We start from the raw sequence: 26,859 nt of genomic DNA on the forward strand, positions 1-26,859 counted from the left end.
TTGGATTGACAAAGCGAAAGCGACAAGTTTTCAAGATTATATTTCTGGACTTGAAAAAGTTTAGAAATCTAATCTTGAAATCTTTCAGAATTAGAAGAGGCTACATTTAAGAAAGAGTCACTAAAGCTATCTCTTGTGTGAATAGGTTTTATATAACTCTTTTTGGGACTTAATTGATTTTAAAATAAACTAACTGCCTTCTTTAATATCTTGACTAGCAATAGTACTGTAGTCACACATAAAACTTTGGAAGGTCTCAGTTGTGTGGGTACTTAACTTGACCCAATTTTGCGAGCCAACTTCTAAAACTTTTTCAACCGGAAATCTAAAGCTCTCGCTACTGAAACATTCGCAAAGTGTTGACAATGATCAAAAAGCATAAAAACTTAACTAAATAGGCTAAAACTTATCCTAATCCTACACAAAAAAAAACTTACGCAAAAAAAGTTTCTAAAGTTCAGTTATTTATTGGGAAAAGTGGTTTCATTATACGTGGAATGAATTTTGTAACCTACACGATGCGTATATATAAATGTGAGTACCGATGTCGTGGCATCACTTGTGAGCTCACCTCCGACCTGATCTAACACATTGCAATATGCAGCTGGTGAGTTATATCGATTATAATAAAGATCCATCGATCACATTAATCGATTGAAATGTCACGGAGAGGCACTATCGGTTTAGGATCGGTTCTTGCGGATTATGTTATCAAACTTTGTGACTGTGAAGTGTTTCAATTTTGAATTTTTAAACTTAAGTTTTTTTTTGTTTTTTTTTAAGTTTTTTTTGATAAAGCTGCCTTTGACTACGGGACTAAATCCGTTAAAAGAGACTTTGGCAGTCTTTATATCTTTTTTAAAGTCCTGTTCTTACTCTTTTTCTAAGCTTTTACAATAAATACCCCAGAAAAGAAATAGTTGGGTGTCTGTTTACCATTCCCTATTTTATTGTATATATATGCGCCCCCTTTAATTATAGCTTTTGCAATTAATTATGTTTTCGGTTATATATTAATTGTTAAATAAAATTATTAGCTGTAAAAAAATACATTTTGCAGACGGTGCCAAAATTGCTAAAACTTTGTATTACCTTTATGTAGATAAAGATTATTTTAATATTGACGGCCGAGTGGCGCAGTGGGCAGCGACCCTGCTTTCTGAGTCCAAGGCCGTGGGTTCGATTCCCACAACTGGAGAGTGTTTGTGTGATGAACATGAATGTTTTTCAGTGTCTGGGTGTTTATCTGTATATTATAAGTATTTATGTGTATTATATTCATAAAAAAATATTCATCAGCTATCTCAGTACCCATAACACAAGCTACGCTTACTTTGGGGCTAGATGGCGATGTGTGTATTGTCGTAGTATATTTATATTTATATTAATATTTTCGATCTCCTTTGATGAAATGTATAATATATATACTAAATAAAATGTTCCTTAATAACTACTGACCTTATTGTTGCCTGACAGACTGTCAGAAGAGCGGACTGGGAAAATTTACACACAAACATAAAAAAAAACCCTGTTAGGATAAAAAATGCTAATTATTTTATTTAACGAGATAGTGCATTACTTAACCATAACTTAACTGACTTTTGCGGTTCACAAAAAGTCTATTTATGTCTAAGAATCGATATTGTACAATTGCAAATCTAGCACGCGGTCTCGTTATACAAACTTGGTTAACTTTGCGGTTTGAAAGATATAAATATATAAATTGCACTTTTTTTCTTTAATGAATAGAAGCTAATTATTTTCAAAGCAACGTACTGTCTGTAGTACTGCCTGCCCGATCCTTTTTTTTTCGTGGGGTTTTTGTCGCTTGGATTAATTGTTCACGAAAACCCTTATAACGTTTATAATATAAACATAACTTAACCTAAGGCACAGATGATACAGCTTTTTTGGACCTCAAGGCACATATCCTAGAAAACTTGTCAGATCCTAAGTGCGCATCCTTACTACGGGACCTCTCACGGAACCTCCTTTTTTTTCTCTCGCTGGGAAAACCTTTTCCCTCCCGGACATGAAGCAGACAAACATTTCCAAGCCTCATTTCCGAGATGGTATGTTGGACACTGACCGGACTAGATTCCTTCAATGTCAATTACAGTGACTTGAAGTTGTTTTTATTTGTTTAGTATTCTCTTTTGTTTATTCGTTTTGACAATTAGACAAGTTAGGGCTCTATCCTACTTGCGAAAGCATTTCGTTAAATGGTGTAAGCACCGTTTTTTGAGCGCGTCAAGAAGATCTTTTTTTTTATTTTTATAAAAGTAGTAAAAGTTAAAAGTTTTAGTAAACTATTGAAAACCCTAACGGAATTTTTCTAGTTAGCACCGATGTCACATAAACCTGTAATTGTGTGCAGTTTTGAAAATAATCGTTTTGACGCCAATATCTGTTTATTTGACCACTTACTCTTGTACTGGCACCGCGAGCTTGTCAATAAAAAATTGTATGTATGATTAAATAAACTTTAACAGAAATCCTTACTTCCTAGTTGGATTAAAATTTAAAGGTTCTTTATTTAAAAATAATCGATATATAGTTGTAGCTGTGGTTATATTCTTCATCATCAATCATCAATGAAATAAACTGACAACAATTTTACTCATTATCAGTTTACAATAGTCTATTAGTTTACCTACCTTAAATCCGCATAAAAGAGTCATTATGGCTAGGCTGTTATTTTAACACGAATTCGTTTTCAATTTACTTAAAAACTACGGCAATGTAATACTTTCCATACGTCACATTGGGATTAACATAGCTAACCTTTAAAACGGCCGCAGTTAGGCAACAATCACATTTATACACAATAATATTTTAATGAGATTTTGAATACGCCCATCTGCTCATTGCTTAACCTGTGTCGAACTTGAAATTTATGCATTTCCTATTAGCATATCATTAAAATTTATTCACACGATATTGTGCCTTTTACGAATAAAAAGAAGGGTCAATATAACTTGCGTTTTTATTGTGATTTATGTGATATTCTTTGTTTACGGTCGTAAGAGATGGTAACATTAAGACAATGACTGTGTTGCGTTTGTTTTTAGATACTTGAAGGATGATTAATTGTGGGAACAGTAGCAGAGATCGTGATATTTGTTTGTATATTTCGTTGAATTACAATTATTAGGTCTTCGTCCGCGTTTATTTCGGTGTTTTTCAAATCCCGTGGGAACCATTTGTTTCTCTGAGATAAACAGTAACCTATGTTACTCCCCGTCCTTTCAACTAGTCTATGCTAAAAATCAAGTGTATCGGTTGCTTAGTTAGGGCGTAAAGTGAGGACAAATAAACAAACAAACAAATGTACTTTCGCATTATTAATATTAATGTGGATTACAAAGTATCCAATGCTTTGTTCTTTTGACTTGTTGATTGTTTTGATTCATGTAGACAACATGAATGTTGTGCTCCTGGTGAAATCTAAACTTCGCGCTAGTAAACTCAAAGTCTCCATCGGCTTCTATAATACATTTACTGATATCAAAAATCAAAACATTTTCTTTTTAATTTTCAGTTCATTGTCGCCACCGCCCTTTTCGGCATCGCCGCGGCCGCGTATGCGCCCTACCCAGAGCAATCCAACCGCCCACAGGCTGCCTTAGAAAGAACCGCGCGAATCCTTGCCTTAGACTCCGATGTGAAAGAGGACTCCTACAGATACAACTTTGAAACTGAAAATGGCATCAAGGCTGAGGAGCAAGGACGTGAGGTACGTAAAATTTCTGAATTCTGTTTTTATATACAACTTGTAACGAAATTACGTTAAGTACTGTTGAAGGATGCATAAGTGTATTTCCTGAGGATCACCCTGTAGAAATATTAAATCAAAATAAGCATATTTATTTTTCCATACAAACTAATTCGAAACATTCTTAGTACTTACTTATGAAAACCCTATTAAAGATAAAAGACCGACACGAGCATAGTTCCTACGCTACTTGAAGCGTACCTATTAAAGTGGCGGGAGTCACTCGATTTTAATTGTAACATGTAATGTAGCGCTGTATCTGATTTCTTTCCGTAAAAACTATGGCAGTGGTTTACTGAAAAACTATTAGCGTTTCGGTTTCACAGATAAGTCTCAAAGACGATAAATACAGTACCTCTAGTGTGTGTTAAGTAATGTTTTGAATTTCATATACACGTTGTATTTTACGATAAATATATATACCTCGTCAACCCACTTTAGAGCAGGTTGTGAACCTAAAGTGGCCAAGTACGCTCCAACGGATCTTAGGGTCGAAAGGTGATTTCTTCGAAAGAATGGCTATCTTATAGCATTTATCATAATCATCAAACAACCAATTGACGTCCACAGCTAGACATAAGTCTTTTGTATCGAGTTCCATAATCCAAGGTTCTGGGCTGCTTGAATCCAGCGGCTCCCATTGACTCGTAGGATATCATCTTTCCTCATCGTTAGGGTTGACCAACGCTTCGTTTACCGATGCAGGGTTGCCATTCCTCTGGACCACAACATCCATGAGTTCTCTTTAAACGTTGGTTAAACCCGATGGACAGATTACATAAAAGGAGTCTCATAGGGCACAACATTGTAAAGTGGGAAAATCATATACTATTATAGCAAGACCTAAGACAGAAAAAGATGTCCATTGATGAAGATAAATACTGATGAAGCACACGATAAATTGGATGTATAAACCTAACATTTCTGTAACCATATAGATATATAGGTACTGTAAATGATGGTGGAAAGCTGTTGGTCCTCCAACAGCTTATAGATATTTGCACTTTGACTTTACATCTAACCTCCATATCATACTATATGGAACGAAGAAAAACCCAAGGCACATACTAGATACAATCTCCGGACGAAAGGGCACTGGCCAGGATTGCATTAAAGGTCAACATTGCCTTAACATTTTTAGATTTATTGTAACATCTTCTTGGTTCTTTGGGCAATATCGCTATGAAAATTTGATTTAAATTACACGTATACAAAGCTGAGTACATCGTAAGTGCTTTGGTGTAACTACAGTTACACCCAATGGTAAATCGCGATGTAGATGGAACATACAACGAACTTGAAGGACATAAAGATTAGTAGGTAACAATGCATCTATTGAGTCTAGATACGCTTAACCTTGCAGTTTTGGAAGAAATCTGTGCCAATAGAATGTTAGGATCGCTATGAAAAACACTATTTATATTTAAACAAAAGGTTGCTCAAGATGATGTACGCCGGTTTGTCATCAGACCATTCCGTTATTAAGAATACCATTTTGGAACTGCAATGCAATAGTTAAATTAGTTTCGTTTACATTTCAACATATTATTTTAACTATTTCCAAAGCCAACTAATTTATGGGAAATTTAAAAATTAACCTACGAACTTAATAAATTAGAAATAACACTTAAAAAATAAATTAGAATATTTTTTAGGAAATTCAAAATAAATGTTGCATTATGAAATAAAGAAGCCTTAAGGAAATATAATGATTCCGACTTATTGCGTAAAATAAAACGAAACTCCTACTTTAAAAAGCTAGGTATTTCACGGTAAATACTGGCATAGTATAACGTTTTGTACATTTGTGCGTGCATAATGAAAAAGCCGAAAGAAAAGTGTTAATACTCGAAAACTTTATAAATCTGTTCCAACTTCGTTCCAAATCCATGATAAACTTTTACCAAATCCAAAATATGAGTAATGTTAAAAAGAATAATTTACTTCAATTAAAGTATACCCTTGTATTAAAATTTGTAGATGAAATTTCTATTTGAATTTTTATTATTTTATTGAAATTTTATTCTAATTTGACATATTTACGCTACTCATATACTCTATTGTCTCTTTGTCAAGTTTAAACTTGACTGAATAACAGTAATATTTCAATATTACGGTTAGTCGTTCTTTATTGTAATCTTTATTTTTTGGACGTCAAGATATTGTTATATAAACATTTAATTTTCAATTGACAGTAGTAAGCCCACTGAAATTATTTCAAAAGTCATTATGTATAAATCATAAATTTACTTAAAGTACGGTAATAATAAATTTCAGGCTGACGGCATCGAAAACCAAGGCTCATTCCAATACGTCGGCGATGATGGTCAAATCTATGCCGTGTCCTACAACAGTGGTCAAGGAGGATTCCAGCCTGTAGGAGCTCATTTCCCCACACCCCCACCGACCCCGGAAGCTATCCTGAAGGCTCTGGAGCAGAACGCCCGCGATGAAGCCGCTGGCATTATTGATGATGGTAAGCTTACTTTTAATGTTTATAGCGAAGGAAATGAATAGGAGAATCTTTAAATTTGCTAATAACAATAGTTTGCACTTTACATATAATATGCATATCAGCACTGAATATCTTTATTTATCCTGCTAATCTTAGAAAATGATAAGGAGCTATTTTAATTATTTCAAAAAATATTAATTATATAATTTTATGCTGAATAATATATTAAACTAATTGTAAAACAATATTTTTAAATATTGTGCTATCAAGGCTATGCATATATTAAGTCATGAATTTTTATAAAATTTTGAATAGACTTGGTTGGCTAAACCCTACAAGATAGATTAAATTAATGTACGGCGGAATTTTATTACCAACCACTCCCGACTGCTTTACACTAATATCTACAATCGCACACTTGCGAGGCAAGGTGGATCACTAATTACTATAAAACACCCACACAGTCCATCCAGAGGTGTGGGAATTAAAAACGATTTAACCTTAAATTTTTGAGTTTGATGTCTTAAAGGCTCTTAGAAGCTGCACAGGGAGTGAACTACATAAATTTCTTTACTATGGTGTAATATTATTTGTTGTAACTCGAGAATAATTCAGGGCCCAGTATCGATGCGGCTTTACGATCACAAATAAATGAATAAAATTTTAGTACAATGGATAATTTTCAAGATGCTTACGAATACAACGCCTTTATAATTTTAAAAGTGAAAGATTCTAGCCTTTGAATTTTAATGGCAATATATTCCGAAATGGTCAATAGGTTATCGAAAGCTAATTATACAATTCACAAAAGCCTTGATTCTAATACGGATGACCTTTCCTGCATTGTAAAATGTCTAATCGGCGTATCGTTGCAAATATTTATGTTCATAGACCACTCCATAATAGATACTATGTCCGAATCAATAGAGTTCTTTTGTATTAGACTCTTTAGTATTGCAGGCACAGGTAAAGATTGACTCACTAATTCATAATGTGTTGAGGGCAATGCTTTCTTCCCTGGAGTGTTAAATATAGCCACTAATATTTAAAACCAATGGTTAAATAATTTAGTAAAGACAACACGTTTTTATCATTGAGTAAAGGTCAAAGACATATCATAATTTCCGATCACACTGACAGCTTCTGTTTTATTCGATGTGGAGATTTGGGAAAGTATCCTAACCGTTCCTTTGTTAACAGCTCTCTTTGTGCCGTTTAGTTTTAACTTAAGACACTTAGATTGCTAAGAAACTTAAAAAAAAAAAAACACTACAAGTTGACTGCAATCTCACCCGTAGGTGATGCAGTTTAAGATGGTAGTGGGCTAACCTATTAGGGGTATAGCAGTTTTATAAAACCCCCCCTAATCAGTTTCTAAACGACATCTTAACGGAACACTAAATCGTTTAGCGACACGCGTTTGTCGGTAGTGTAGCCACTGCTGAAGGCTCACACGAGACCAGACAAAATAAATTTCTGAAATTATGAATTCCCTAATTGCACCTGCCGGTATTCGATCCCTGATACCAAACTAAAAACTACAGCGCTCACCACAGCGCCAGGGAGATTGTCAATAATATTTTTCTTGTCTGCATTTCCAGGTTCATACAGCCCCGGTAAATATGGTGACGGCGGTGCTGCCGCTCCCTTCGCTCAACAAAACAACGCGCGCGCGCAAGCTTCGGCTGGTTTCCGTCAACCCTACAAATTCTAAGACGTAATTAAGCTTACAAGTTAAGCCATCTTTACATTTAGATTAACGGCTATAGAAGCTTACTCACCTCCGAATACTGAATAAAATCCTTCTGCTGTTTTTAATGTTTTCCTGGAAATGTTAATACAAAAACGTAAAAAATAACTTTCTTATAACAAATAATTTACTTTTGGCAGTTGGATGGTTGAAATCATTTTTGAGGATATAGAAGATAATTAATTCATGATTCTCTAAAAACTGTTTGTCATATTAATTACCGAACGAAATCTTTAAAATGTCAAAATGGAACCTCAAAAATGGTTTCAAAATCGCTCTTCTTGATTTCTATTTCACTTAGGGGTTTTTAATAGTTCAAATGGAACTAAAATTTCGTTCTTTAGATTGGTAAAATGAAACAAGTATTTACGAAATGTCACTTTATATCTTCTTTATAAATTGTAGCAGTACTAATTTTAGATATTTCGTTTATAAGTGTTTCTTGTGTTTTATAATCTGTCATATTTGCTTTTATACTGTCATTTGTTATTTCCTCTACTTTTGTTGGGGCGATGAAAATTTGAAAAGTATATTAGTAAACGACAGTGTTTTCTTTGATGAGGCTATTTTTTCTTTTCTCTGTCTTATTTTCTCACTAACTGACCAACTATCTTGATGTAAAAGCGGCTTTATTACGTATACAACTTAGCTTATATTCAGTACGAAACGTTAATGTGATAATAAACTAAATCCCGTACATTTGTAGTTATACCGGTCCAATTAATGGATAGATAATAAAAGACTATTTATTCTATGAATAAAAAAATGAATTTTCTAAATTACTGTTTTTGTTTAGTCCCTTTAACTTTTATTTACTTAGGAGATATCAAAGTCAAAGTCAAAAATATCTTTTTTCAGTATGCCCATAGGTGGCACTTTTGATGCGTAGGTACATTATATGAGAAATGTGTACACGGTAGTAAGATGATTGCGATAACCATATTCGCAAACATAAAACTAAAGCTACGAGGGTTCCAAACGCGTCCTTTCTAAGAAGAACCCCACAACTAACTTAGCCGGGTTGTCTTTTTGTTATCTCACATTGTCATTTAAAATTATTAGAAGAGCAACCTGGTTAGAGCAATAATTCGCACTTAACCTTTTATATCGATTACTTATTCCTTTATACTAAAACAGGACTTTTCTATAAGCTTACGTTTAATACAAACTTTGAACTTTTTAAGAGACATCTCCAAGATGTCAATGGGTAGTTTACTGAAATATAATAGCTTAAGGTTACATAACCTATATCCTTCGTAAACGGGCTGTTAAACCTTAAAGTGTTCTTTCAATCCTGACAGATCGTAATATCGTAAAGTAATCGTAGAACCAAGTTTTTCTAAATTTTCTCTCTCTTTGGCGAAATTCTACTCACTAAGTAATAAGATATATATGAATAGAAATCTCATTAAAAAGATTTCAGAAATGCCCTTTAGCACTTTAGGTATGGAAAACAATTGTCGCAGAGCGACGGTTCCCAGCGGCCTACCACTAAAAGTTCAGAGTGAAAATACTACGACTTTGGAGTCACAAATTTCGGTTTTGTACTCTCTACAACAACGGCGCAGCGTACACTAGTTTTTTTAGAGCATTAGAGGCAATGTAGTTTAAGAAGTACAATATCAATAATACTGTTACAATTTTTTTTTAATTCGAGTCCTCCGAGTCTCCTTCACGGCGACAAGTTCACGCGTACACGACATTTCCAGTGTCTTGTTCACTGGCGTAGAATATTTTTACGGTCTTGATAATATTAGCTATTAAGATTTATATGGTTGTATATGTTTTGTGTGACACGCTCATATGCCAGAACGTGGTAGCCTGTAATATTGGTATATTTCATCTTAAATGAAGACACGAACTTATACAGTGTATTTCGTGTAGGGTTCATTCACATACCCTACATTTCATAATAGCTTTGGGGCATCGTCGGTGCGAGCACCTTGGCGATGCTATCGGTTAGTAACTTTTCACTACTATAAATTTTTCCCGCTCTTCAACTTTTAAACCCGTTTTGGCGACGACATTTGATTGTTGAAAAGTATTAGCTTCAACTATTTTGAATTACTTTGTGTAACTTGCGGAGTCATTTCAGGTGGACATTAGTATGTGTACTCTGGATCTTTGAAGTATAGCAAACGGTGGTATGATTTTGGCCCCCAAAATAGTCCCTGTGCCGTTGACAAGCCTGCACATAGTTAATTACTATATATTAGTAATGTGCAAGCTGTAATAGCCTAGTGGTTAGGACTTCTGCTTATTTACATTATTTACTTACGAACATTATATACGTACGTACATTATTTCCTTAAGATCAATTATTTACTTATTTGCTTTATTTACTTACGTACATTATTTACTGAAATACATTATTAACATATATTTTTACTTAGATTATATACTGGTTTATTTACTTACGTACATTATATACGTAAGTGCATTATTTACGTATATTATTTACTAACATAATAGTATTATTTATAAATTTTTGTTTTTGAGATTTCTTGAAAATAGATTCCGAATCAATCTCGAAATTGTAGAAAATCTTAGTTTTGCGAAGCCCTTTCGAATGCCGCCAATTGCGATGCAATCGATCAAGCCGTTTTAAAGTTATGGGAGGTTTACATACATACATACACACACAAACACACACACACACACACACACACACACACACACACACACAGACACATACATACATACATACAGGCACGATGACACCATCGCTGGAATAGTCAGGTAAGCTTTCTAGGACATCAAAACGTCGACATGAAACAGGAAAATCGATTTTAGAAAAAAAAAAATTCTTATCGGGAAGTTAATAATGCAAATAAGTAAATAATGTACGTAACTTAATAAATAATGATATAATGTTAGTTAATAATATTGGTAAGTAAATTATGCACATAATGCATGTAAGTAAATTATTTTAATAAATAATTTATCTTAAGTACATGAGTAAAAAGTAAATAAGTAAATAATATATGTAAAGAAGATTTTAAAAAACATAATTCCAAATTCAAATTAGAAAAATGTGTGAATTTTATTTGTTTTTCTTACTACTGAAGATGAGTGAATTTAATGAAGAAATTCGATACATTTTAAAATTTTACTACAAAAAAGGTAAAATGGAACGCAAGCAGCGAAAAAAATTTGCGATGTTTAGACCTAGTGCAGCGTCTGTGAGAGTAGCACAAATTTGGTTTAAGCGTTTTCAATCCGGACATTTTGATGTCAAAGATGCACCTCGCTTAGCACAATTTAATTATTGCACTATCCCGTTTTCTCTAATATGTTTCTTCAACCAAAGGTTGTCTGGAGGAGATCGCTTCAAGCGATAAGACCGCCTTTGTGCATATATATAGTTTTTATTTTTTATTTTTTTTGTTAACCTGATTTTATATTTGTTTGTGCAATAAAGACTTTTTCTTCTTCTTCTTCTTCTCGCTCTGGTCGCCCTATTACGGATAAAATGGATGCCATTTTTTAAAAAGTGGAGCAAGATCATATCAGTAGTTAAAACGTTAGCTACGTTTTAAGAACTGGGAATTGACCACAAAATAGTTATGGCGCATTTGAAAAAAACTGGGTACACAAAAAAAGCTGGATATTTGGGTGCTTCACGAGCTCACTGAAAGAAACCTAATGAACCGTGTACTCATTTGTGATTCTTTATTACGACGTACCGAACCATTTTTGAAGAAGCTGATAACTGGTGATGAGAAGTGGATTATGTACAACAAGAACGTGCGAAAAAGGTCGTGGTCAAAGGCCGGTCAGGCTTCACAAACTGTGGCGAAACATGGGTTAGCTCGCAACAAGGTGATGCTGTGTGTGGGGTGGGATTGGAAGGGCATTATTCATAATGAGCTGTTACCATCAGGTAGGACCATCTATTACGAACTCTACTGTGAACAACCGATGAGAATACAGCAAGAAGTTGAGAGAAAGCGGCCGGAATTAATCAACAGAAGGGGTGTGGTTTTTCATCATGTTAACGCTAGACATCACACATCTTTAGCCAATCAGCAAAAATGATGAGAGTTTGGCTGGGAGGGGTTAATGCATCTGCCGTATAGTCCTGACCTTGCACCTTCAGATTTCCACCCGTTTCGGTCTCTTCAGAATTCTCTAGGCAGTGTCAGTCATCACGAGAGGACTGCCAGAACTACTTGTCGCAGTTTGATCAGAAGCCCCAAAATTTCTATAGCAATGGGATTATGTCCCTACAAGATGGCAAAAAGTTATCGAACGAAATGGTATTTACATACTCTAGTTAAATGTAAATAAACTATATTAAAAAATGTTTGGTTTTGAATTTTCTTCAAAAATGCCAAAAAACTTTTTCCCCAACCTAATAAATAGTTGTTGACTCTTCCAACAAGATTTATATTTATTTATTTATTTAGTACTAATAGAAGTGATAAACTCTGATAGTCCATATATTGACAAGGAAAAACATTTTCTTTTTATAAATTTTTAATTGACAAGGAAACGCTTATAACTGTCTGTAAGAGATCACTACCAGTGGCCCTTTTTCTTCATTTACTTCTACGTTTTCATCTTAGTAGCTGTACCCTGAGTTAGGATTGTAGTTGCCTTGATGATTAGCCGACCCAAACCCTCGGCCTGTGGATCTTTGCCCAGCTTTACCTCCATTTTCATTATTTTCTGGATGATATAATCCTGTAAAGAAGAAACAACTAAGAATAAAACCCAAGAATCCGTAGAGTATATTTTTACAATAAATTAAGTATCTAACACTGGCGTAATATCTAAGAATATTAATTCGCAAGCTAAGACGCTATATCAAGCATTGCTAAACTATAAAACAATTTATGGCGACATTATTTACTTAATATCGTCTGCTCAACAATATACTCGTAGAGTTCTAAAAAGCTGGTTCAAGATTGCTATTACAAACTATAATAAACGATATTGCTAAAATCAAAAATGAAGAAATCGCAGATAAGTTACAACAATGGAGTTTTCCAATTATTTTGAAATAATTCATCATATCATACAACAATACTGGGTGATTACACGAGTTTCCTCTCAGAATGAGAAGGGTTTAGGTCGTCGCTTACCACACTGGGCTAATGCGTATTGGTAGACTTCGCACGCCTGTGAGAACATTATAGTTAACTCTTAGGCTTGCAGGTTTCCTGAAGATGTTTTCCTTCACCGTTTAAAGCAAGTGATTTAAATTGCTTGAATTAAAAATGCACATAACTCCGAAAAGCCAGTGGGGCGTGCTGGGGCTCGAACTCGGTCTCCACGAAAGGAAACCCTGACCACTAGGATATCACCGCTTCTTCTGAGATAATTATTTTATACTCCAACCTCCATTTTCCACAGCCATTCTAATTTTAACGATAATTTAATAAATTCAAATAATTTATTTATGTATTCAACTAGGCCAAACCAACCTTTCTATATCGCTTTCACAGTGAATTAGACTGCGGCATTATTATAGTTACCATCATCAAAGATCCCAGCAGCCTCATCTTGTTCATTTTGCTTCAAAGCGAGTAGTATCTCAACAGGAGTAGGAGGCGGTACGGGAAGATGAGCTCCTTCAGGTCTGAAGCCATTCTCTCCAGCTGTAAAGGTTACGGTGTAGACCTGACCATCGTCTCCTTTGTAGGAGAACCCCCCTTGAGTTTGAACCGCGTTGCCAGATTCTTCCGCTTGAATGCCATTTGATGTCTCATAGGAGTATTGAAAACCTGGAAATTATTTTAGTCATAATGTAATTAAGATCAGGCTATTGACCCACTGATTTGCTCAAGTATTGCTCACATAGAGAGAGTTTTTTTAAATAAAGATCCATCGCGCTACTTTTCAATAGGTTGTCGAGCTTAATAATTAAGGTTTTTTTTATATATGGTTTGGTTTTTACTATTTTTCTTTTTGTGTTAAGGCAAATAAAAAAAAAAAATTAAATCAGTCCAGCTATTTTTGAGTTCTTCTGGCACACACGTAATGGGATAGATTCTAGGCATTACATCTTTCTTTCTCTTAACTCAACCTGTTTCAAAACTTTACTCGTAGATTTCAAAAATGGTTTTTACTTAACCAAGATAAAATGTATGTATCGGCAAGGACGAGGAAAAATTTGGCGTCTAAGCAAACATAGAATGTTATATACATATTACTTGTTCATAGTCGAGTATAAGTAAAAATAATTAAATTACCATTCTCATTAGCTTCATTACTCATTTTCAGTATAGCTGCACTCTTCTCCAACGCTTGCTGAGGACGAGTATTACCATTGCCTTCCTGTCTTCTGTTCCCATCGAGCTGATTCCCATAGTCAGATCCAGTTGGACCAACTCCTGAATCTCCTGGGAGATACTTTGCTGATGGTAGCTGGGCTGCTGTTGCTATTGCTACGATTGTGGTGGCGACAATCTAGAAAAGATAAAGTGCTTGATAAAATGATGTACCAGTGGTAGCCATATCATCATCATCAGATGGTAGTTCATCATCATCTAAGCCAACCAATGCTATAACCCTGGGTAGGCGTTGACGTGATCAGCCGTTTTCTTCATTGGTGGCTGTCATAAGCAGCTTCCTTTCATCTTTCAACTCCCAAAACCCTCATGTTCTTGTCTACACCATCACTCCATCGACCTTTTAGTCGTCCTTTAACTGTGGCATCTAGGTCTTTCCGATTTGCATCCATCAAGTTCTTGGAAATTTTCTTACCTATCATGCGTTGTGCATGTATTAGTTGATACTAAGAAATATTTTTGAAACTGAATTCGTGTTTGAAATGTCTTCAAAACAATCAAGCTTTATTAAAACCCTTCGGCCATTTAACCGTGTGTGAATTTTTAATTAAGAATCCTCAATATAAGAAAGCGATTTCAAAAATTAAAAGCTTATAGGGTTAAGAGTTCCTTTCATTTTCCTTTTTTAGCCAGTCAGCAATAATTTGGTTTGAACACTGTTGCTCATTGTAATAATATCGGTAATGAGTCAATTCTGTTTATTTTGTAGCTAAGCAGCGGTTTGGACGTCTGCCATACTTTCCAGGGTGCCCGAGTTACTCTTCAGTACGCTCCTCTAACTTCTTACTAACTTTATAAGCTTAAAGGTTTAAGCAATTAAATATTATTTGCTTTATCGGTGAAGGAAAACACCGTAAGGAACCCGCATGCCTAAGGATCCAAAAAAAAATCCAAAATCCAGGATGTTTCCAAAGGTGTGTGAAGTCTACCAATACGCACTTGGCCAGCTTTGTGGACTTCAGTCAAAATCCTTCCCATTCCATAAAAGGATACGAACCATTAGCCCACAACAGGGCACGGGTGCCTTGTTGTGGGTTAATGGTTCGTATTGCTATACTTGGTTAATATTGGACTTAGAATATTTATTATATATTTTTTTTATGTCTAACTTACCAAGTTATTCATTTTGTAGTTTTTATTTCTTAACTAAATTCAAGTTCACTTGTTAATCCGAATTGTGGAATTGAACTGTGACTTCTTGAAATTCCGATGCCCTTATATATTTACCAAAACAATATTGAATTAACAATTAAGCGATCGTTTTGTCGCTGCTTCTGCAAACCTTGGATATTAATAGTGTCAAACTCATTACTTTCTAGTTAATATGCAATTTAATGATTATTTTTCAAGCAACTGCTCTACTAGAGTGGGTATATTTTAACAATCTCGTTGGACTAGTAGTTATCATGATCGACAAAGGATTACTAGGTTCTGGGTTTGATTTCCGATTTGTTTAAGTAGGTACAGCTAGCTTAGTCAAGAGATAAAAAATATTTAACGCGATTATATCCCCTGACAAGAGGGGGGAGAGGGTACTGTATGTTCTGATACAACACAAAATCAGAACATACAGTACCCTCATTCAGCCACTTTTGTATGCAGTCAATTTGTTCCAAAAAAGAGAAAAGTCCCGAGCACGTCTCACTTCACACCCGCGGAATGTTACTAGCTCACAAACTTTTCACATTTTCCCCTTTTTATGGTAAACATTAGTGGCAAAATAATATAATAACCGAGAAACACTTCAAAAGTGGAGTGGTTTTTAATGCTTCAATATTAGTCGTGTACACGGTTTCTGTATGTTTTTAAGTCTGTGGGACACCATTTGTGTATCTACTTGCCCAAGCACGTCAACAGGGAATAGGAGAAGTTTACCAACTTTCATTATTAATATTACATTTGGATATTATTTCCACACGTGCTCTATATTATTTCCGCTCGGAGAGTTGGTGACATTGTGGGAGAGGATAAAATTTTATCCTTTCCTCGGCGAGAAAGATGTCTCTTGCTCTTACTGTTTGAGTAAGGATGTTTTTTGCTACTCACGTGAATCATAAAGGTAAATTAATAATTACATCCGTTAGGTTTTATAGCAAAGGCTGACCGCATCAACTTCTTACAACCCAAATGTTACGACGTTGATGCATTCTTCAGATCATTTTATACCTTCTGTCTATTTTGCTCTATTGTATTTATATTTCTTTAACTTTTTAAATTTTCTTTTTCACTCTCACCTAACCACTAAAAGACATTTTCTTTACAAAAAAAAAAACCGATTTTGTGTTACAACTAAAAAGCAAGAAATAAATATTTTCTACAGCATTTTTAAGTTCTAAGTTAAATGTAGTAAATTACTAGGTATACCTAGTAATTTCGTATTTCCATTTATATAGTAGCAAGAAAAGTACCAGTAATTTTCTACATTGTATTTGGGTCAGATTTAAAAATGTTATATTTATTTCTTCATTTTTGGTTTTTGACGCTTTTTAGTGGTTAGATTTGCAATTATCTACGTTGCATAACTGCTCATAGTAATTTTAGGTACCTGCATGCATGCCGATATAGCTGTCAACATTTTTTTTTATACCACTACAACTTACAGCAAGCCCTTGACTGGAATCTCACCTGGTGATAAGTGATGATGCAGTCTAAGATGGTACCGGGCTAACCTGTTAGGGAGTATGGTAGTCGTACTCAGTTTCTAAGCGAAATTGCACCGAACCTAAATCGCTTAGCGGCACGTCTTTGTCTGTAGGGTGGTAACCAGCAACGGCCAAAGCCTCCCACCAGACAAAATACAATCATCATCACATCACATCAACCGATAGACGTCCACTGCTGGACATAGGTCTTTTGTAGGGAGTTCCAAGTTCCACGATTCTGAGCCGCTTGGATCCAGCGGCTACCTGCGACGTGCTTAATGTCGTCGGTCCACCTCGTTGGGGGTCGACCAACGCTGCGCTTACCAAAATACAATACTTGCAGAGTTTTCTCGATTTCATTAGCAACCACTTCAACGGATCTTGATCTGATAAAAATGGAACCACATGGGACAATTTTTCACATCGATTTATAAAAAAAAAATAAAGAATTGATAACCTCTCCTTTTTTGTTAGTCAGTTAATAAGTCGTTAAAAAAATAAATAAAACGGAATCATATGTATGTTCATTAAAACTGCTAAAAGACTTAAAAGTGGGTCAATCCACGTAAATTCAAGGACGAATGTTCCAGCAAGTGAGCTTTGCTAATGAGAAATTGTAACAAAACCAATTACGCCAAAACGTGTATGTACTTCGCGCAACCTTGAAATCTTGATACGTGACCTTCTTCGGTTTGCGAGCTTTTTAGTGTAGGTTACAAAATTTCTTATTATTTTGACTGTATGGGAACTAGTCTATTTTAGTATGAGCAATGTGGGAATGGCGACTATGCCCAGCCGTGGGATATGAATGGACTATAATGATTATGACTGAACAGCGATAAGTTTTTTTTTCTTAACAAATTAATTACACAGCCGAAAACCGTTGATTTTCCGGAAGTATTTATGCGTGTCTAGGATGCATGAAATCTCTATCTAAAATTACGCCAACGTCGGTTCAGCTGCCTTGGGTCACAAAGGCAGGTCACAAAATCTGTTTTATTTAAAGAACATACCAATAGATGCATAATATTATAACATACTATCCACTATTCTACGCCTGCACGCCTGTGCTATTTGGTTTCGTAAGGCGTTATATCTGTTTATTGTCGTGAGTGTGATTTTTTTTTCGTTAGACTGATAAATAAACATCTCATAACCTTTATCGAAAAATAAGCTATAATATTTAAAAAAGATTTATCAAATCCAACTGATTGTTCCAGAGGTAAGCGCGTTCAAATAAAAGAAAAAACATGACCTTAGAATGTTATCCTGAGTTTATAGAAAAATATATCATTTTAAACAACTAAATGAATTATAACGCGATAAATTATTTAACCTCAGGTAACTCTCAGGTGTACAAAAGACAGCCCTTCATCTTAACAAACCTCACAAGGAGTAGTGTCAAGTAATAAAAAAATACTATCATGTTATTCAATAAAAAAACCTCTTGAGTTAGTTAACAAACGTAAGTATGAGTCTATTATAAGGGTAGTATAACATCAGTATCGCATATTACCCATTACAAAATTAATTGATGCCACCTGTGATTGTAAAAATAAACATAACATTAATTGGTAGAAAAAACAAATCTACTGAAATCTTCCTTAGCTCCAAATTACACCACTACACTACACACAATGAACCGTAACTAAATATTAATTGCAGATATTAATGATGATGTGAATATGACGTAATCAGAATAGGGCATTATGCTATCAGACGATACAATTTTGAATCTATGTATAATTCGTGATTTAATGTTTAGATGTTTTAATTTTGCCGTTTACACAATATAATGTCCCATGAAATCTTATAGCTTATATCGAATTTTAAGACTTATGACGCGAATCACTGAGAGAAAGATTTAAAGTCATATGTTTTGCTTCGTAATATATTTAAGGTAATAAGTCTTTATTAGAAGAAATATTTGTCTTCATTATTTTACAAAAAAAAAAATGATACAAACAATCGACTTACTAAAAATAGACTCAAATTAATAACATGTTCTCATTGCCTGCAAAAGTTCATAGCAGGTATCGCATTAATAATATGATTTCAAAGGTAATATAACAGGTATCATGAACAACTTACTCGTTTAGAAATGAATTAGAAGCAAGAGTGTATTTAAAAAATCCTCCCTTTATATTATCATCGCTCCTAAACGACTCTCGTCATAGGTACCCATTAGAACTAAAAACCTCATTCAGTAAGATTACTTATTCTGGACTACTTACTTCGACTCCTAAAATAAAAGTTTTTAATTTACACTCTTAATTTCATTTCGTCATTAATAGTCAAATTAAAATAAAACAAAATAATAAGAGAAAATATAAAGAAAATGTATTTATTAAATTATGTTATATTTAAACACATTTGTAAAATAAAAAACCGACTTTTCTTCTAATAGATATAACCAAATTTTTCGTCAAAAGGCTGCTGAGGAGGGTTCTGAGATGAAGGTTTCGGAGGCAAATATTGTCTGATGCCTGCTCCTTGAGATCCAAACGATCCTTGAGATCCCAAAGATCCGCGAGAACCAAACGATCCTTGCAATCCTTGAGATCCAAACGATCCTTGTAATCCTTGAGATCCAAAAGAGTTAGATCCAAAGTTACCATTTGGAGACGTAGCACCAAAGTTAGAATCAGAAGGTTCAGAACCGCCGAACTGGGATCCAGTTGATCCAGATGTAGATCCAAAGTTTGATCCAGTATTGGTACCATGGGAAGAACCAAACTGTGGCACTCCGTAGCTGGTGCTTGGTACTGATGCTGATCCTTGATTATATTGCTGAGAGAATCTGGATGGACCACAGGACGAGCACGCGGCTGTAACAGATTTTTGGTAAATTATACAGTGGAAGTATAAATGATTCTTTCAATTGGAAGCCTATGAACTAAATCTGGTGATTAGTCACTTTTTCCATCAAATAAAATAGGAAATATTGGCTGACTGTCTGATCCATCAACGCAGATCTCAGACTAGTGAACGGATCGGGCAGAAATTTGGCACAAAAATAGGTATTTTAACGGCAACTGGAAATAAGGATTTTTTATCGAAACATCCGATACCCTAAAAGTTTTTGCCTGATCCAAGAATTGAAACAAAGACCTCATGATCTGTAGTTTAACAGGCTAAATATTGTACAACGTATCAGTTTGTAACATAAATATATTACAGAAATGTAGAGGTACCTCACTAGGATTTACTAATATATAAAAAATAAAAAATTTACCACGATAATACACACATCGCCATCCAGACCAAGACTAAGCATTGTGACGCATCAATACTTATAATTTACAGATAAACAGCCAGACAATGAAAAATATGCATCACACAAACATTTTCCAGTTGTGGAAATCAAACCCATGGCCTTGGACTCAGAAAGGAGGCTCGCTGCCCACTGCTGCTATTTCATAATTTCTTTAGGTGCGTACCACTGTGTCATATGAACAGAATAATCACCATCATGATTTTTAATAGTCAAAATTAAACAATAACAAAAATACTAAATAACACTCTACTACTTTTCAAAGAGGAATATTAGGAAAAAAAATGTTTTCTTCTAAACATTTCATCATATCAAACCATTACCACTACACGTCGCTGGTATCCTCCCTCAATAAAAAGGGGTAAAGACCGTAGTCCACCACGCTGGCCCAGTGGATTCCACACACCCTTGTGAACATTATGGAGAACTCTCAGGCATGCAGGTTTCCTCACAATGATTTACTTCACCGTTGAAACAAGTGATTTTCTTAACTGATTAATTCGCACATAATTTTGAAATGTTAGAAGTAGGGATTCGAACTCGGCCCCCCAAAAGTGAAGTCGAAGCTCTACCCACTGGGCTATGACCGTTTCTCTAAACATAAACGAAACATTTACTTACGTTTAATAGAAAGTCCTCCAAAATTGAATCCCGCTACAGATCCAGAAGAAACTTGGCCAGGTGGGAGATACTGGTTGGAAGTGGCTCCGGAGAAGCCATTCGTTCCTCCGTTGGAACCAAAACCATTGGTACCTTGAGATGCCCTTGAGAAACCATTACCATTTGTACCACGGGCATTTGATCCAAAACCATTGGTGAAAGAGGAGCTATGGCCATTTGATCCAAAGCCATTGGTGCTGTGGCCACTTCCTCCGAACCCATTGCTTCCAGAGTTACCATTGCTCAAGCCATTGCCAGAGTTGAAGCCACTGTTGCCGGAGTTACCAAAACCATTGGAACCCAGTCCATTACTGCCAGAGCTTCCTTGTATATTGTTGTCCGGAGGAAGGTAGGAGCGTTCGAGGTGTTCAAGACGAGCTGCTGAACTGACAGCTATTACAGCGGCGACTAATAACTGCAAATATAAATAATAAATAATAAGAAATATACTATGACAAACACATCGCCATCTAGCCCCAACGTAAGCATAGCTTGTGATATGGGAACTAAGATAGCTAATCAAGATATTTACGAATATAATATACATAAATACTCTTAATATACAGATAAACACCTAGACACTGAAAAACATTCATGTTCATCACACAAACATTTTCCAGACGGTCAAAGCAAGGTCCTACTGCGCTATTCGGGTGTATATATTTAACGATTTTGGAAAAAACTATTTAATATGAAATATTAATGAATGTTCGAAAAATTATATTTGCAAGGGATTCGCTCCTATAAACAGTAATAGTTTTCCATTTGGAGGTGGGCACATTAAAATATTGACAATAATTATGTGACATAAAAAATATATTTATAGGCATTTTTGAAACGTTATATCTAAAGAGATAAATGGTTAAATTAAAAAATCTCACTCTCTCGTTGGTAAAATTACATGAAAAATTTACTAATCGGTGCAATCTAAAAAATCTTTCATACGGCGTTCATCCAACGGGATTCTTTTAAACATACGCACTCAAATTTTACAGTTAATATTATATTATAAAGACGTAAGTGTGTCTTTCTTTAAGTATAAAACCTAACTTTTGAACTAAAGAACTAATATGGATGATAATATGAATTGTTGGAGCTTGCTTTCTGGAGACCGGAGATTAAATAGATTTCGAATTTTAAATTATGCATTCAAGCCTAGAATTTAAATAATTATTGTAAATAATTAAGCTAGTAATTTTATTACACTTTACTGAATGCACATTTTCACAAACATTGGAATGTAATCTCTTTCAGAAAACCCCTGAGAAAAGTTATTCAAAAATTAAAAGAGTTGCGGCAAAACAATCTTTCTATAGAAATATAAATGGTATTTATTTGCTCGAACAAATGTTTTTAATGTAAGTCACAACAACTTTCGTTTGTGACAATATATTACCATTTCAATCATATAGTACTGAGTATTACGAATATTTATTAATATTAATTAAAAATAAGGTACCCATATTATAAAAATAAATATTATTATATTATTTAATTCAATAATTGATATTGTATTTAAACTATGCTTATGAAATTAAAAGGTTTACCAATTTCATTTTTAGGTCAGTGTATGTACAACCAAAACTGATGCTCGCACAGAACTGTGTGTTCGAGAGACAATTGACCTATTATATACCAGATGATCTGCTCCTAATCCTGAGAATCTCGTACGTGGCCTGACGTAATGGTTTGTGACGAAGGTAATTCATATCCTTGACTAAATTCAGCCTGGGACTTTATACGCATAACTTATCATCTCGATTTTGGATACGATTTCTTAAACGGATATTTTTCTCACATTCGAGGGCTTCTGGAAGAAATTTCTTTAGAGATTGTCATTATGCACGTCCTGCACTTTTAATGTTAATTTTTAATTTTTGGTACTAAATAAGTAAATACATAAATAAAGATGAGGCATCTAGAAACTGTTCAATGTATATATTACGGAAATTAAACTTAATTTTCATAAGATACCATCTCTATGTTTTTTTAACCCCCGGCGCAAAAACGCGAGTTTGACGTGTCATGTGTATGTGTATGTGTCTGTTTGTCTGTCTGTAGCATCTTATTTCTTGAACGGTTATTTTTCTCACATTTGAGGGCTTCTGGAAGAAATCTCTTATAGGCAAGTAGTCATTGTGCACGTCCTGTCCTTTAAATGTTGATTTTATTGAATTTTTTGGTACGAAATAAATAAAGATGAGGCAGTCTATAAACTCTTAAATATATATAGATTTAGAATTTAGATATGATATACATGGATAAGTAATTAGTCGACAGTTGTTTCTATGCTCCCGGCCTCAGCTGTCAAAGTATGTATTACATTCAAGGGTAGGCAATTCATAAAATCGCGCACAATTGTAGCATCCGTTTAATTATGAAAGCTGTCTTAGCTGTTATCAGACCTTTGTACGTCGCTGATCTTGGTGAGATCGTGATTTTAAATGTGCTTCGTGATTAGGAAAATATTATTATGCCTAGTACTCATGTATTATTTGTAGCAGTACAGCACAGTATTAGTCATTTTTGCACAAACTCCGTTACATCTTAAAATGAAAAAAATTCCACTTCTAAATGGTGAAATGCGTTTAGAAGATTCGTGACCATAATGGGAATGAGTCCTACAAAAATTACTTAAACTATAAAAAAGCTTGGGTGTGAATTGCTCTAACTTTATAGCTTCATATTTATTTACTGTGAGATGGTGATAACATAAAAAACTGGCTTAGTTTGTTGCGGGCTCTTCTTAGACCAGGGCGCGTTTGGAACCCTCATGGCTTCAGTTTTAAGTTAACGAACGCCGTTATCACCATCACCTAACATTAGCGTTAACATTTTAAATGTATGAACGCTTTAAAAGTGCCTGTAAAAGGTCTACATGAATAAAACATTTTTGAATTTTGAATTGACTGTAAGATGGTGATAACAAGAAACAAATCTAATTAAGTAAAGTTTGTTGTGGGCTCTACTTAGACCAGGGCGCGTTTGGAACCCCTTAGTTGAGGTTTAAGTTGTAGAACGATGTAATCACCATTACACAGTTATGTAAACATATATGTATACTAGCTGTTGCCCGCGACTTCGTCTGCGTTAGATTTTGTTTTTAAAGTATTCAGTATCGCTAAGCCTTAAATGAGTATATATATATATAACATGTGACTGTCAATTAATTATAGACAAATAATTTGCAATAAAATAAAATTGCGACTATAATTAAAGATCTAAGCTATCCTATCTCTTAAGTTGGACCAGACTGCTCATGGTGTGCCAATTTAATTTAAAATCGGTTAAGTAGTTTAGGAGTCCATCGCGGACAAACATCGTGACAGGAGATTTATATATATTAAGATAAGAATACTTCATAAGTTCCTGCAAGAGGTCTACATGAATAAACAATATTCGAATTTGAATAGCTACTAATACGCTTTTAAATCTTTTACAGTCAGTTGCTACCTTAGGATTAAGCTAGGAGGGTTCCAAACGCGCCCTGGTCTGAAAAGAGCCCACAACAAACTTAGCCAGGTTTTTTTTTGTTATCACCATCTCAAAGTCCATTAATATTTAGCTATGAAGTTAGAGCAGTTCACACCCAATTTATTATAGATATGTACATGTGAATACTCGGCTTTAGTAAAAAATATGAATTAGCTAGTTTTCTGTGATTTTGCAATCAACTTTTTTTGCACGTAAGCAAGCCTCTAAGAATGTTTTGGCAAATCGTGTAAATACGTGAGGAAGTGGCAGATGGTGGGTCACGTAGGAGCTCGAAAATTTTGAATCGTCCTTGAAAAATACGCTGCTAACCGAACTTTTAGAGAATACTTTGTCATTGTTTGAAATTGTAATGCCTTGTTTAGAAATATGATTATCTTAAGATCAGATAAGAATTTTTTTTTTAAATCCCCACAAGTTAGTGTAGTGATGTCTAAGGTTAAAACGGGCTAACATGTTAGGGGTATGGCAATTACATTCAACCCATACCTAATTGGTTTCTACGCGATATCACTAAATCGCTTAGCGGCACGTCTTTATTGGTATAGTAACTAGCCACGGCCGAAGCCTCCCACCAGACCAGCAGTAGCGTGCATAGAGGGTATGCAAAGGGTATGCAGATGATATAAAAGGAAGGAAATCTTCAGTACTTGTTATAAATACTAGAGGGTAGGCTTTTTATAACTCTTACAATGCCTATCCTTAAGTTTTTTACATACCCTCTGCATACCCTCTGTGCACGCCACTGGGAACAGGAAATAGGAGAAATTTACCACCGTTTATTATTACACATACATTATTTGGATATTATTTCCACTTGTGCGCCAGGGCTCTGAGAGTTGAGTTGATTAGAAAAAAACTCACCGAACACTTATCGGTGAGTTAAATTTTGTGTTAATTTTTTTGTAAAATTAAGTTTACGTTACTTTGTCAATGCTATGTGCACTTGTCATTGACGTGCATATCAGTCCATGTTTTTGTGTGTGTGTGCTATGTTAAAAAAAAACGTGTAATATGCATGTTGTTAGTGCTCTTAATAAATAAATAAATAAAATAAAGCTGTAGGAGAAGATACATTTTCATCCTTTCCCCGGGGAGATAATTGTCTCTAGCCCATGCTAGCCGTACTGAGGGGTAGGTGCTAAGCCTTAATGTGCCTGTAATTACAGCGACAACTACGCTTTTCAGACTGGAACATAGCATTGCTGCTTTGCGGCAGAAGTAGGCATGGCGGCAGGACTTCCCCAGACGAGCTCTGTCACAAAAAGCTATACTGTGATTCAACCGAAAGTAGGTGGCATACAAACAAATAAGTTTGTTTATTTATATCATACTAGCTGTTGCCCGCGACTTCGTCTGCGTTTGTTTTTGTTTTTCGAAAGACATGTGGCATTCAATTTAGGTGTCATTCTACTGAAATATTTAAGTTGTGTATTCTTATATAAAAAAGTAAGTAAGTAATTATTTCAATCAGTTATCATTTGAGCGCGTTATTTTGTAAAATCGTCAAACACTTTCGTCTCCACTCCCAAAATAACTGAGCTTAATTTCAGGATAAAAAGTATAATATATTACTTCTAATACCTTCAGGAATATTTGTACAAAGTTTGAGTGTGAAAGCGTAACAAACAAACTTACATTCGCATTTTTAATATTAGTAGGGATAGGGATAGGGTAGCCATGGTTTTCCTTTTTGTTATATCTCCAGTCCCGACCTACAACTACCAGCTCTCTTATTAGTTATGCAGCTATACGGTTCGTTGTCAAACATAAAATTAATACCAGTAATTAGGTATGCAAATGTTAAAATACCTTCCTCGTAGGTTGTATGACGTCACAGATGATCCAATACTACAGACGTTAAAGGCAAATTTTAAATCATTCGTAAGATAAATATCGCTTGCTTAAACGGTAAAGAAAATATCGACGGAAAACTCGAATGCCTGAGAGTTCTCCACAATTTCCTCAAAGGCGTGGAAGTCCACCAATCTGCATTTGGTCAGTGTGGTGGACTACGACCTAGACCCTTCCCATTGGAGAAAGAAATCCGTGCCCTATAGTGACCTCTAATGAGATAGATATGATGATGATGATAAAAATGATTAAAAATAAACTGATTTCAAAGTGTTATCTGCAAGTTAAGTAATGAGCGAAGGTAGGATAATAAATGTTTATCTACGTAAACTATTCCATGTATTGGAGTGATGATCATTGAATGGATGAGGGAATGAATAAATATCAAGTTATCATAATATTGTCATTTTTAACAAAAGGATAAATATTTTTAAATATCACTAAGCACTATTCCACATAATCTTTAGGGAAATTATATAGATATTATTAATTTTTTGTAGTGTTTCTTTTTTGTTTCAACTGTAATTTTATCTGTAGGTACTTTTTGTTTAATTAAATTCCAAGTTGTGTACACATTTGGGTTCTAGCTTAGAACAAGACCTGTTATTACTTATATTTAGATCTTCTTATAGTTAATAACAGTTTTGTGTACCTAATAATA

General features: G+C 34.6%; 3 protein-coding genes across 3 annotated transcripts; 1 reads left to right on the plus strand and 2 right to left on the minus strand.

The window, feature by feature from the left end:
* The first annotated feature begins 571 nt into the window (after positions 1 to 571).
* LOC120633229 (cuticle protein 3-like) lies at positions 572 to 8,376 on the plus strand. The gene is made up of 4 exons (XM_039903382.1): positions 572 to 607; positions 3,542 to 3,736; positions 6,053 to 6,251; positions 7,832 to 8,376. Exons 1-4 carry the CDS (start codon positions 599 to 601, stop codon positions 7,942 to 7,944), a joined length of 516 nt encoding a protein of 171 aa, XP_039759316.1. The 5' UTR covers positions 572 to 598; the 3' UTR covers positions 7,945 to 8,376.
* Positions 8,377 to 12,544: 4,168 nt separating this feature from the next.
* Positions 12,545 to 14,442, minus strand: LOC120633463 (pupal cuticle protein 27-like). Its single transcript, XM_039903672.1, is given in 3 exon segments — positions 12,545 to 12,666; positions 13,461 to 13,709; positions 14,178 to 14,442. Coding segments are annotated over 3 exon segments (636 nt in total).
* Positions 14,443 to 19,318: 4,876 nt separating this feature from the next.
* Positions 19,319 to 22,260, minus strand: LOC120633464 (ATP-dependent RNA helicase glh-2-like). The gene is made up of 3 exons (XM_039903673.1): positions 22,249 to 22,260; positions 20,814 to 21,267; positions 19,319 to 19,746 (listed from the first exon to the last, which is right to left on the minus strand). Exons 1-3 carry the CDS (start codon positions 22,258 to 22,260, stop codon positions 19,319 to 19,321), a joined length of 894 nt encoding a protein of 297 aa, XP_039759607.1.
* Positions 22,261 to 26,859: the final 4,599 nt, after the last annotated feature.

The sequence above is a fragment of the Pararge aegeria genome, chromosome 21 (assembly GCF_905163445.1).
Source record: "Pararge aegeria chromosome 21, ilParAegt1.1, whole genome shotgun sequence".
In the NCBI taxonomy this organism is placed as follows: Eukaryota; Metazoa; Arthropoda; class Insecta; order Lepidoptera; family Nymphalidae; genus Pararge; species Pararge aegeria.

What these genes read in the sequence shown, in the direction of transcription:
- LOC120633229 (XM_039903382.1), top strand. An exon ending in CTGAGGAGCAAGGACGTGAG is followed by an intron (nt 3,737 to 6,052) that starts GTACGTAAAATT and finishes AATAAATTTCAG; the next exon opens with GCTGACGGCATCGAAAACCA. An exon ending in CGCTGGCATTATTGATGATG is followed by an intron (nt 6,252 to 7,831) that starts GTAAGCTTACTT and finishes CTGCATTTCCAG; the next exon opens with GTTCATACAGCCCCGGTAAA.
- LOC120633464 (XM_039903673.1), bottom strand. An exon ending in TGGAGGACTTTCTATTAAAC is followed by an intron (nt 19,747 to 20,813) that starts GTAAGTAAATGT and finishes AATCTGTTACAG; the next exon opens with CCGCGTGCTCGTCCTGTGGT.